This window comes from Helianthus annuus, chromosome 17 (assembly GCF_002127325.2).
Source record: "Helianthus annuus cultivar XRQ/B chromosome 17, HanXRQr2.0-SUNRISE, whole genome shotgun sequence".
Classification (NCBI taxonomy): Eukaryota; Viridiplantae; Streptophyta; class Magnoliopsida; order Asterales; family Asteraceae; genus Helianthus; species Helianthus annuus.
In genome coordinates, this window is record NC_035449.2 from 39768604 (window position 1) to 39782935 (window position 14332).

Below are 14332 nucleotides of genomic sequence, written 5' to 3' on the forward strand. Positions count from 1 at the left end.
GAGGTAAGTTTGCTGATTATGAGTGTCATCATTGTGGTAGGAAAGGACACACAATTAAATTCTGCAGACAATTAAAAAGGGAGAACAAGAAGGCTAATTACAACAATCAAAAGAACAATCACAAAAAGGATGATGGTGGCAATGATACTACTGAAGTTCATACTGCTACTGAAGAGTTCTTCGTTTGTTGTGATTATGATACGGTGAACATTGCACGTGATGATTCGAGTTGGGTTGTTGACAGTGGTGCTACGTGTCATGTGACATCACAAAGGGAATTTTATTCATCTTACACACCTGGTGACTTTGGGGTTGTTAAGATGGGTAATAACGGGCTATCAAAGATTGTAGGTGTTGGGGATGTTTGCTTGAAGTTTGACACTGGGATGGAGTTAGTTTTACACAATGTAAAACATGTTCCAGATATTAGATTCAATTTAATCTCCGCAGGTTTACTTGATGATGATGGTTACCATAGTACCTTTGGCGATGGTGTTTGGAAACTCACTCGTGGTTCTTTGATTGTGGTAAGAGGTAAAAGAAGTTTAAAGTTATACAGAACGCATCCAAAGATCTCCAAAGACTCGGTCAATTTGTTAGTGAATGCCGATATGACCGACTTGTGGCATAGGAGACTTGCTCACATGAGTGAAAAAGGGATGTCTATTTTGTTGAAGAAGAATGCCTTGCCCGATTTGCACGATGTTCATTTGAAGAAGTGTTCTCATTGTCTGGCAGGTAAACAGAAAAGAGTTTCTTTCAAAAGTCACCCTCCACATAGGAGAGACAATATACTTGATTTAATACATTCGGATGTTTGTGGTCCTATGAAGACTAGAACACTTGGGGGTTGCTTGTACTTTGTCACTTTTATCGATGATCATTCGAGAAAAGTTTGGGCCTATACTTTGAAGTCTAAAGATCAAGTATTAGATGTGTTCAAGCAGTTTCATGCCTTAGTTGAGAGACAAACTGAGAAGAAGCTCAAGTGTATTCGAACAGATAATGGAGGCGAGTACATTGGTCCTTTTGATGCTTACTGTAGAGAGAAAGGTATTCGGCACCAAAAGACTCCTCCAAAGACACCACAATTGAATGGTCTAGCAGAGCGGATGAATAGAACATTGGCTGAAAGGGTTAGATGTCTGTTGTCACATGCAGGGTTGCCTAATTCCTTTTGGGGTGAAGCTTTGAACACCGTAGTAAATGTTATTAATCGTACTCCTTGTGTTCCTTTGTCTTTTGATGTTCCTGACAGGGTTTGGAGCGGCAAAGATGTTTCATACGATGATTTGCGGGTCTTTGGATGCAAGGCTTTTGTGCATATTCCCAAAGATGAAAGAACAAAGCTTGATATAAAGACTAAGCCATGTATATTCCTTGGTTATGGGGGAGATGAGTTTGGACACAGGTTTTATGATCCAATCTCAAAGAAACTCATAAGAAGTTTCGATGCTGATTTTATTGAAGATCAAAGTTTGAAAGATATTGAGAAGACAAAGATAGTTCCTCAACATACTGATGATCTTACTGATTTGGATCCAGTTCCTCCACAACACTCTGAGCCACATAATGAAGATGATATTCAACATGATGAACAACACGGTACTGATAATCATGATATTCCAGAGCAGCAAGAGTTAGATGAGGGTCCTCATCCAGAGTTACCAGTGCCAGGTATGCCAACATTTATCCCACTCAGACGGTCTACAAGAAACCGTCATCCTTCCACCCGTTATTCTACTAATGAGTATGTCTTGCTCACTGATGGGGGAGAGCCCGAGTGTTATGAAGAGGCGATGGAAGATGAACACAAAAGGGAGCGGGTTGAAGCCATGCAAGATGAGATGAATTCCTTGTATGAGAACAATACCTTTGAGTTAGTAAAGTTGCCCAAGGGCAAAAGAGCTTTGAAGAACAAGTGGGTCTACAAATGAAGACTGAAGAACATACCTCGAGGCCTAGGTACAAAGCCAGATTGGTGGTTAAAGGGTTCAGTCAAAGAAAGGGTATTGATTTTGATGAGATTTTCTCTCCAGTCGTGAAGATGTGTTCCATTCGAGTGATTCTTGGTTTGGCAGCTAGTCTTGATCTTGAGGTTGAGCAAATGGATGTCAAGACAGCTTTCCTTCACGGTGACTTGGATAAAGAAATCTATATGGAGCAACCTGAAGGTTTTCAGGTTAAAGGTAAAGAAGACTATGTCTGTAAGCTTCAGAAAAGTCTTTATGGGTTGAAGCAAGCACCAAGACAGTGGTACAAGAAATTTGAGTCTATTATGGGGAAGCAAGGCTACCGAAAGACTATTTCAGATCACTGTGTTTTCTTTCAGAGGTTTGGTGATGATGATTTTATCATTTTATTACTCTATGTTGATGACATGTTGATTGTAGGCAAGAATGCAGAGAGAATTGTTCAGCTGAAGAAGGAATTGAGCTAGTCGTTCTCTATGAAAGACTTGGGGCCAGCAAAACAAATTCTTGGTATTCGGATTACCAGAGATAGAGCTTCAAAGAAGTTGCACATGTCACAAGAGCAATACATTGAGAAGGTGCTTCGCAGGTTCAACATGGATAAAGCCAAATCGGTTAGTTCACCTCTTACTCCCAATTTTAAACTAACCGATAAAGATTGCCCTTCTTCGAAGGAGGAGATTGAAGACATGGATAAAGTTCCATACGCGTCAGCGGTTGGAAGCTTGATGTATGCAATGGTGTGTACAAGACCTGATATTGCCCATGCAGTAGGTGTTGTTAGTCGGTTTCTGTCAAATCCTGGTAAGAAGCATTGGGATGCGGTTAAGTGGATTCTTAGGTATCTACGTGGTACTTCCAAATTGGGTATAACATTTGGGAATGAAGAGCCAATGCTTGTTGGTTATACTGATTCTGACTTGGCGGGAAACAAAGACAACATGAAATCCACTTCTGGATATTTGATGACTTTTGCAGGGGGAGCTGTCTCATGGCAGTCAAGACTGCAAAAGTGTGTTGCTTTGTCTACAACTGAGGCTGAGTATATTGCAGCAACAGAAGCATGCAAAGAACTGTTGTGGTTGAAAAGGTTTATGCAGGAGCTTGGCTTTATGCAACAGCGCTACGTGGTTCTTTGTGATAATCAAAGTGCTATTCACCTTGCTAAGAATTCTACGTTTCACAAGAGAACAAAACATATTGATGTGAAGTATCATTGGATTAGAGATGCTCTTGAAGACAAGTTGTTTGAACTTGATAAAGTTCATACCGATGATAATGGTTCCGATATGTTGACAAAATCTTTGGCAAGGGAGAAGTTGAAGATATGTTGCTCAATCGCCGGGATGGCGAACTCTTCCTCATAGGCCAAAAAGGGGGAGAATTGTTGAGTTTTTGGGCCCATGAGGAAGCCCAACAATTATTTTTATGGCCCTCTCTTATCTTTGAAGATGGATAAAAGGGAGAAGTAGGGTTTCAACTTCTCAACTCCCTAACAACACACACAAAAGTCACACAAAAGAAGAAGAAGTAATTTCCGTCATTTTCAAACCTAGCTGCAGAGATCGTCGATTTCTCGGAGATTGAACCGTTGGATCACTCTGATTTTTGGAAACAGTCATCACGACATCAGGGCGACCTTATCCAACGGTCAGTTTGTCTTAATCACGTCCGGAAGTCTGTCTGCACAGCCTCTGTTCACTGCTGCAGATTTTGGCTATATTTCCTTCTTTTGTCTTTGTTCTTGATTCCATATGCTTGAAGTTGTTGATTCCAAGTGTATGATGTTTAGTGTATGCCTCTAGTATACCTAGGGAAGACTTTGTATTGCTCTAATTTGGTGATAGTGGATTTGAAGCGGCTCTAGTAGTCCCGTGGTTTTTACTCTCGTTTTTGAGAGGTTTTCCACGCTAAAATTTGGTGTTCTTGTTATTGTTTTCGGATTGTTTAGATTGTAGTCGATATACCCTATTTGTTTGCATCCTCATAGGTTCATTCAAGTTTGGGAAAATTGTTGGTCAAACGAAGTTTGCTTCCGCGTTTGTGTTTACCGTTTGTGACCGGGTTTCGCGTTTTTTTCCCATCATATATAATCTAGACTTGTTTATAAGGTTGTTATTATTGTGTGTCAAATAGATAGTTAAAGTTAGTTACTAAGGAAATGAATTAAGGTATATAATTAATTATGTGACACAAACTAAGGAAATAAATTAAGGTAATTTATTAATTGGTTATTGCGAGTCAAATAGGTAGTTAAAGTTTCCATCGGGTCGGGTCAATAACTATCGTGTATTTGTGTCTGTAGTTATTGATCGACCTTAGAAGATATGTTTTTAAACCTTTTGGTGTACATATGAACCCTGCATTAGTGTGGTGCATATAGGCCGTATGGTCCAAGAGAACCTATTTTGATTAAAGATATTTTACTATTCTTAGCGATAGGCGACTAGCATTACAGCCAAGTTTCTATTCTCAATTGCAGGCATGCCAGCATGTGGATGTAGCTCATGAAGGGCAATAAAGTCCATGGTGTTAGCCGATTTATTATTAGAAATTATAGTTGATATTATTAGAAGAACTAGGTTATAACCCCGTGTATTACACGGGGTTGAATAAATAATTTTTTTATACTAAATAATAAAACAATATATCTTTAAAAACCTCAATTATTGTACGGGTTAAATAAATATAATTTTATATATTAAATAATAAAAAGTTATATATATAAGAACCATATTGTACGAGTTGAATAAGTGTAATTTTATATACCAAATAAAAAAGTTATATCTTTAAAACCACGGGTTGAATAAATGTAATATTGTTTACCAAATAATAAAATAATACATCTTTAAAAACCTTATTTATTACACGGGTTGAATAAATGTAATTTTATATACCAAATAATAAAAAATTACATCTTTAAAAGTATGCGCATTACACGATTTGAATAAATGTAATTTTCTATACTAAATAATAAAAAAATATATATATCCTTAAAAAACCCCCGTGTATTGTACGAATTAAATAAATCTAATTTTATATATCAAATAATAAAAAGTTATATCTTAAAAAACCTCATGTATTACACATTGATTGATATATAAAATTACATGTACTCAACCCATACAATACATGAGGTTCTTAAAAATGTAACTTTTTTCATTATTTAATATATAAAATTAAATTTACTCAACCCGTACAATACACAGGGTTCTTAAAAATATAACTTTTTTATTATTTAATATATAAAATTACATTTATTCAATCCATGTAATAAACGGGATTTTTAAAGATATATTATTTTATTATTTAGTATATAAAGTTACATTTATTCAACCCGTGTATTACACGGGATTCTAACCTAATAATAATAATAATAATAATAATAATAATAATAATAATAATAATAATAATAATAATAATAATAATAATAATAATAATAATAATGCTGAAATTATGTATGTTATTACTCAATATATATATTTTGTAATTCAGTTGTATATTTCATATATTCATCAATTTTGGTCTATCAACTAATCAATCCGATAATGTTGTTTTACCGTTCAAAAAAAAAAAAAACTAATCAATCCCATAAATTCATGTTAATATTAAATAAACAAACAAAAGAAAATAAAAAATATATTATTTAATATAAGATATAAAACTAAATAATATTTAGTTGGAGTATTATCTATAATTAATTAGAAAAGATTAAACTAAAATAATAATTATCTATAAGAGATGGCCTAATATAATGACAAGTGTCTCTAAAGTGGTTTCTTTTATTATATAGTATAGATAAGTATGTTTGTTGGTTTATAATTGTTACCGTTGATGTAGCTTAACAGATCTTTTGAGTAACGTACTAACGTTACTAATACGACATAAGTGGTCACCAACAATTACTTGATGGTAGTAATTGTGAATATTGATTAGCTCAGGGGCAATTATGATTTCCCTTTAGGTATCTTTAATCTATTAACTATATTGTAACACCCTAAAAATGCGTAATTGATTTATTGTGCCTTTAATTGTTTTAGTATGTAATATCATAACTTTAGTTGAATAACTTTTTAGTTGAATAACTAAGTAGTATGACACTAATGTAGAAAGAATGAAAGTTGTGCCTTAATAAAAAAACAGATGAAATTATAGGGGTTGAAAGTGCACATTTAAATAAAAGTTTAAATGAAAAAAATAAAACAAAAGTACAGTGTATGTATGTGTGTATGTGTCGCAAGAAAGAGAGCAGGAAGGAAGGAGAGAACTCTTCTCCTCCAACAACCACAAAAATTCACGACGCGGGGAATCAACTCTAGCTAACAATAACTATAAGACTCTTAGTCTAACAAAGATGATCAACTGGCAAACGCTGTTAGTAAATTGTTACTTAAACCCTAATTTCAGCTGCTCATATCCTAGATTGGACTCACTATTAGACTGTCCATCCAGAGGGGGAGTATTAGTAATATTAAAATCTAAATATTAATAAAAGACTTCATTTAATGTCACATGATATTTTCTTCTACAATCTCTCATTTTTTTATAATTTGATGCCACATGGCATTATCTTCTACAATCTTAAATTTTTTTCTATTTTATTTAAAAATTAATAGAATCTAATCAAACTCACCTCCTTCAATTTAATTTTTATAAAATTAATTATCTTTGTATTTTATCTTATTCTATTATGATCGAAATTATACAACATAATACTGATTAATTTTCATTTTTTTTTCTTAATATTTATCTTTTCCATTTATGAAGTGTGGTTAGAGATAACTTTATTATATATATTTTTCCTACTTTTAATGTAGTAGTACACCGTTAAAAATTTTATGGGTTTTCATATTTTTTTACATCTTATCAATACAAATTTAAATATTATATGTTACATCGTAACAAAATTTACGTACAAATTTTCTATACTTTTAGAAGAACAAATCTTACTTCTAATACACGATTTTAAAGAATGTCATGTGTCAACATCATATCATCCCTAAAAAATTGTTTCTAATCATAATTAATTTTTTTAAATCATGCTAATATCATACAATGACAATATTGTTTCTTTTAAAATCGTTGTCTTAATATCCGCTTTTACTTCAAATATATTTTAAATTTATAATGATAATGAGATTTTTGTATTAAAACTTACTAAAAGCTGTTAAATTCTATTATATTTATAATAGCAATAATAATGATACTTTTGAATTAAATTACCGGAAAATGCAGAACCTGCGGATTTTTAAGTATTATGATAGACAACATGATATGTTGAAACAAACTTTGAGTTACTTTGAAAGAAAATCAAATGTAAACCCAACTATGAGTTTAAATATTTTTTTCATATTTAACCGTATTACATGATTTAACAATTTAATATTTTTATTAGAAAACTTTTACGCTTATCAATATAGGTTAACAGTTTAGTAATATAGCCTAACAGTTTTTTAAATTATACGTGAGATAAGATATGTTAATTTGCATTACAAAATATATAAGGGAAAATAAACTTATTGGTTATAAAAATATGTTTTCAGTTAAACACGATATAAAATTAATAACAAAGCTTCCTAAAGAATTGATAATTAAGCACTTTAGAAGCGTGTTGGGTATCGATTATTACTATGAGTAAAAGATTGCAAGTTTGTGAGATGATTATTATGTACATTTGTTTGTATTATTGTGTTGCAAACATTTAGTTTTTATTATTCAAATCGTGTTATACACGGGACTGTAATCAACTTATATATATAATAATTCCTGTGAAAGGACCGTAGATAAGCCAATGTTAAATTATATATAATTATTCTTTTCTGTTCAATTTAATCAGGTCAAACTTTATATTTCTAACCTTGCTGTTGATACTAATTTGGTCAGAAGAATAAAAATAAAGTACTAGTGCCACAATGGAGATTAGAGTCACAAAAGGAAATACAAAGGGTTATTGGTCAAAAGTTGATGGAAAGAAACCATATATATAAAAAAATTTAAAGCAACCAGAATTCATTAAACCAAATAGAAACGACATCCAGAAATAGGAAAACGGTATCAACATCAATACCAAGCTAGAGTGCTAGACCATGCTTTAATAGCAACATTTTGTGGTGGAAAATTTCTAGAAATTAAACTGAACTTATTAGCATCAAGAGATCAAAGAGTTTTCTGGCTTGATGTAATTTGGTTAATTTCTTAGGAATATGGCAAATCTCATTGAGAATTATATTCATCTCTCTTTAATCCATTCAACAAAACTGTTAAGGTTTCTGTTTGAGCAACCCCCTTCTCTGATGCTACTTGTAACCTTTATTTTAATATCCAAAGCCTTAACTTTGTATGTTTCGTCACTGAGCAACTCCTCCAACTTACTTTTTATTTCTCCTCGATTAATGATACCAGCGTCATCCTTTTCCATCCTTAACCCAGTCTTCCAAATGTCACAAATGTATGTCTCATTGTGAAATTGATCAGCGAAGTATGGCCAACACAAAAAAGGGACACCGTTTGTGACACCTTCTAAAGTAGAGTTCCAACCACAGTGACTCATGAAACATGCTACCGAAGGGTGGGACAGGACCTTCTGTTGTGGTGCCCAACTCACGATCCTTCCATGAGAACCGACTCTTTCCATATATCCATCCAGGTAATCAGTTGTAGTCTCCTTGGTCATACCTGGGCGCACCACCCACAAGAATGGTTTGTGGCTAAGCTCAAGACCAAGTGCCAATTCGTCAAATTGGGTTTTGTTGAAAATAGTGAAGCTCCCAAATGCAATGTAAATTACTGAGCATGGTTGTTGTTGATCAAGCCATGTTAAGCAGGTTTGGTCCTCTTGCCAGAAGTGGCCTGCCTGTTCAGCAAGTCGGTTGCTTGCCAGAAGAGGGCCTATCGGCAACAACTGTGAGTACAGGCTAAATGCTGCAGCCTCCAACTCAGTAGTCGAGTTGCATATAAACCAATCTGTCAATCTAGAAGCCTCTTCAGCTTCTTTTACAACTAGGAAGCTGGCTTCTATGAGAGCCACATCCTCAAAGCACACCCATCCGAGGTTTTCCGATTTTATAGGAGGCATAGTTTCTGACAGCTTAATTGTCTGCTCTTTTAGAGGTGTGCCTACGAAAAAAATAAAAAGAATTAAGTTGGCATCTTTGAGTCATAATTGATGAAATATAGTTAAGATGGCAACACACATGTCCTGCGAGTTTGGTAACGAGTTTAGGTTGAAATGGGTCGTTTTAAGCATTGGCTGAAATGAAACAGACGGTGTAGTTTGAGTAAGTTCTTTTCTATGGTTAAATTAACAGTTTAAACCTATGAATAAAATGAATTAGGTAGTTGCATTTCAAATAAACTTTTGATGACTTTTAACCCATTTATCTTCCTCCCCTTTTATATATTTTTTTGTATTTGCCCTGTTTAAGATAAACACAACACAAGTTAAAATTAAATCATTTATAAATGAGATGTGATTTGTGCATGACTACAATTACAATATACACCACGTGTTGTAATATGTATTATAATTTGTACCGTATATAGTTCTTGTTGCATAAAGTGGTGAATATAGTAATCTTTATTAGTTTAAACTCACCTTTTTCGTTTATAATGCCATCATCAATCAGTTTCGGAAAGGACAAAAAGGAAGCCAATGTAGCAACTGAGGCAGGCCAGAAGGCTGCTCTTCTAATTCCCATCTTCTTTGCAACTCGTATGGCCCATCCCATGCAATCATCAGCAATAACACAAGTAACTTTACTTGAATCTTCTTTGTTAATTGTCTCTATTAGTTCTTCAAGCTTGTGGGGCATGGTTTGCATTATTGATAAGGTCAACTTATAAATGTCGCTCCTGTCGTCCCATGGTTCTAACCCATCAGAGATAGAGACCATCTGCATCAGATCCCCAAAACTGTCTTTGTCTAACCAATTGCTGGTCACACGTTCGTGGTTAAAGTCTGTGTTGACAAATGTAACTCTGACTCCTTGCTGGACTAACCGTTGAGCAAGCTCCAAGATAGGAATTACATGGCCTTGTGCGGGATAAGGTATCACCACAACATGAGGTGTTGCCATGATTTGTTTTCTTGGGAGTTACTATGAACTGTTGGTGTATCTATACTTGATTGCCAGCTTGCTTTTATAGAGAGAAATGGCCTTGTTTATTTTAATCATTTATACTATTGATGGGGTTGTTTTGACATTTATGGTGGATTGCATTTCCAGTTTCTAGTCTCCTTGCTGGAGTTAATCTACCTCAGAATAATCAATTTTTGTTTGTTCCCGTTGTCTGAATCTGGGCTCCATTGTTGTATATGGATATTTTCTGTTAAATTATATAAAAATTCTAGACTTTTAATATATATCCAGTCTATAGTTTATGTCACGGTAGTTTTTGTCCATTTTCTAGTCTCCTTGTTGGAGTCTAATAGCTTGACAACGAACATGTTAGAAAGTATATATTGTTGAGTTTTTGGGCCCATGAGGAAGCCCAACAATTATTTTTATGGCCCTCTCTTATCTTTGAAGATGGATAAAAGGGAGAAGTAGGGTTTCAACTTCTCAACTCCCTAACAACACACACAAAAGAAGAAGAAGTAATTTCCGTCATTTTCAAACCTAGCTGCAGCAACAGAAGCATGCAAAGAACTGTTGTGGTTGAAAAGGTTTATGCAGGAGCTTGGCTTTATGCAACAGCGCTACGTGGTTCTTTGTGATAATCAAAGTGCTATTCACCTTGCTAAGAATTCTACGTTTCACAAGAGAACAAAACATATTGATGTGAAGTATCATTGGATTAGAGATGCTCTTGAAGACAAGTTGTTTGTGTCACACCCCCAAAATCCCACCTGCGGAGTACTACCGCTTGGAGGCGTGACTGACCAGGATCCAGCCACCAATCATACTGAACAAGCATATAAATAGTTATAAAAGTTTAACCATTCACGATTGGTGTTCCAAAACAAATAAGTTTAAGTTGCAAGCGGAAGCATAAGTTTAAAGTTATAACATAAGTTCCAAAAGTTTCAAGTTTAACATAGTCTTGTAGCAATCCCTGTCCCACAACGATCCTCCTCCATGCAAGCTCCAGCTAAGTACCTATGGTCCTGCAAAGCATGTAGTAACGAGTCAACAACTAGTTGAGTGAGTTCACGGGTGGGCGTTCGTTTTAGTTATTTCGAAAACAGTTTACTTTATCTGGCATCCTGCCGTGGGGGTTACCCCATAGTTTAAAAACGTGACATGTTCGTTCCCAGTTTACTCCGGCACTCCGGCCGTGGGGGCTACCCCATGTAGTTATCAGGCATTTCGGCCGTGGGGGCTACCCCATGTACATCATCTGGCTCTCCAGCCGTGGGGGCTACCCCATGTGTATACTAGACTCGTTACCGTATCGATTGCTGACTGTAGTCATGTTTATGTGCCCTGAAAACATCAATGTCTATCATCATTGACGTGCCACAGATCCATTAGTTCACGCCCGTCCTCTGCGGCACGGTGTGAGGCTTGTCAGACCTAAATAGCGCTATCTAACTAATGACCCGCTCGCCATTGGCCCGGCGATTAGTCGATACAAAAAGGAGGGACTTCGTGATAGAGTTTTAGTCTAGTACGTTTATCCGTCCATCCGGACGAGGAATCACATTCCTGAACCACTGACGTCCTACCCAAGGTAGACGAGGAACCACGTTCCTTAACCCCGTTCCCAACCCAGGGAATCCCATGCTTTGTAAGGGTGTGAACTCACCTTGGTTTGCTCGGCAGTCAAACACAGAAAGTCAATCAAGTCGCAAGTAGTCAATAACGTCCTAACACGGATATCACGTATAATCAGATTTGAACCAAGTAGTGCACAAATGTTCAACACGTATGGCAATCACGTATAATCAGTAACAGTTAACAGTCAACAGTAGCACATACGGTTCACAAGTTCAGCCCAACTACTTAGGCCCATACACGTAAAAGCAGTTAACACAGAAGCCCATCAGTCTGGCCCATTAACTAAGGCCCAAAGTGTGGTCTCGAGTCGCAACCGGACTCGCAAGCATGGTCTCGAGTCATGCTGTGTGTTAATCATGGATGGTTGCGAGTCGCAACTGGTGTCGCAACCATGGTTTCGGTTCATCATGCTGAGGTCTCGAGTCGCAACGGGACTCGTAACCTGTGGTTTCGGCTTGTCCTGCTATGGTTGCGAGTCGCAACCGCGTGGTCTCGAGTCATCACGCTGTGGTTGCGAGTCGCAACGGGTGATTGCGAGTCGGTAAGCTGTCGTTTTCAAGTTCACGTGTTGATGCAGGTGTATCAGTCCCCTTAGTACAATATAATCAGGCCCAAATCCGGAAATAACCAATAGAAATCCACTAACATATTTCCTAATCAGGCTATTAGTCAAATGTGGATCAAAATCACAAGGGTTTTCAATCTTCAACTATCATTCAAAGTGTTCTTCACATTTTCAAACACATATTCATCAAGATCATAACATATTAATCACTTATTCACCCAAAACTATGAACAAGCATCAAAACACTAAACATAACACACAACTCGGTTTTCATGTATGTCCGATTTTCATGCCAAGTGCAACCCGATTTCATGTATCATCAAGATCTAGTAGTTTAAACTCTATTTAACACATGAACACATTCCAACACTAAACTTTTTAACATTCATAAAACTTCATCTCATTCATGCATCCATTTAAGCACAAACATATCATGAACTAACAATAATCATCAAGAAACACTAACATTAAACATCATTTCATGCATTTTATCATACATCACAAAGCACAACAAGATTAACCATAAAAATACTAACCGGTTGGTGATGTGTGTGTGTGTGCCGATCCGAAGTTCCAAGCCCGAGAGTTCTTGTGTCAACCGAGTGGATCCGAGAGTCTTGGAAATGTGTTTGTGTTCTTAAGGCTTAGAGAGAAAAGTAGAAGAGTGTGTGTGTGCAATGTTCAACAAAGTGGTAACAAATAACTAAGGTGGTGTATTTATAGCCAAGTTCCAAGTCTAGCACCCTTATGGGTTTTCGGGTGGGGTTTACGGCCCAAAGGCCCAACCGGCCAAAGGTTCTCGGCCCAAGGCCCAAAACCGATTACTATTCACTCGAGACCTCATGGTCTCGAGTCGGGTTCTTTGTTGTTTCGTGTCGGGTTCTTGGTTCTCGGGTTGGGTTCTCGGTTCACATAAAACACGTACACATATACATACAATGCACACATAATAAAGCACATATCACATAAAGGTTCACATTATCATTAAGTTTAACCGGACAGCTAGTCACATAATGTACAAGCAAGTTACAACGAAAGGTTCTAAATTTCGAGTTGTCACATCATCCCCAAGTTGAAAGAAATTTCGTCCCGAAATTTGATGGCACTCACTGAGGAAGCTAGTCAAGTTGCATGGTTTTCCCGGTTATCCTGGGGTGTCACATCCACCCCCCGTTGATCTGGAATTTCGTCCCGAAATTCCGTAGCTTCAGCCTCAGTAGCGTTTGTACTGTTCTCAAACAGTTGGGGATACTTTTGTTTCATCCGATCTTCGCGCTCCCAGGTAAACTCTGGGCCGCGACGTGAGTTCCAACGAACTCGAACAAGAGGTATTCTAGTGCTCTTGAGGACCTTAACATCCCGGTCCGTGATTTCGACAGGTTCTTCGACGAATTTCAACTGTTCGTCGATCGTGAGTTCCTTCAGAGGAACTACGTGCGTCTCATCTGACAGACACTTCTTCAGATTCGACACATGGAAAACGTTGTGAACTGCCCCGAGTTCTGCTGGTAATTTCAGTCTGTAGGCCACCTTGCCTATTTTCTCAAGGATTTCGAAAGGTCCAACGTACCGTGGGTTGAGTTTGCCGCGTTTACCAAAACGAACCACACCCTTCCAGGGTGAAACTTTGAGTAATACCCGCTCCCCAACCTGGAGCTCGAGTGGTTTCCTGCCCTTATCGGCGTATGTCTTCTGACGGTCACGAGCGGCCGCCATGCGTTGTCGTATTTGAGCAATCCGCTCAGTAGTGTCTACCACATGTTCTGGACCAGTGATCTGACTATCCCCCACCTCTGCCCAACAGAGGGGTGACCGGCATTTACGTCCGTACAATGCCTCAAACGGAGCAGCTTTAATGCTGGTGTGGTAGCTGTTATTATACGAGAATTCCACGAGTGGCAGATGCCTTTCCCAGCTGTTGCCAAAGTCGATTACACAAGCGCGAAGCATGTCTTCTAAAGTCTGAATAGTTCGCTCGGACTGCCCGTCCGTCTGTGGGTGATACGCTGTGCTCATATCAAGACGTGAGCCAAAAGACTTGTGCATTGCCTGCCACAGTTCCGAAGTAAAACGTG

The 14332-nt window shown here is 37.0% G+C and overlaps 1 protein-coding gene across 1 annotated transcript; it reads right to left on the reverse strand.

Annotated features, from left to right (window-relative positions):
* Positions 1–8155: 8155 nt before the first annotated feature.
* Positions 8156–10048, reverse strand: LOC110924069 (UDP-glycosyltransferase 83A1). Its single transcript, XM_022168111.2, has 2 exons — positions 9568–10048; positions 8156–9089 (listed from the first exon to the last, which is right to left on the reverse strand). Exons 1-2 carry the CDS (start codon positions 10046–10048, stop codon positions 8203–8205), a joined length of 1368 nt encoding a protein of 455 aa, XP_022023803.1. The 3' UTR covers positions 8156–8202.
* Positions 10049–14332: the final 4284 nt, after the last annotated feature.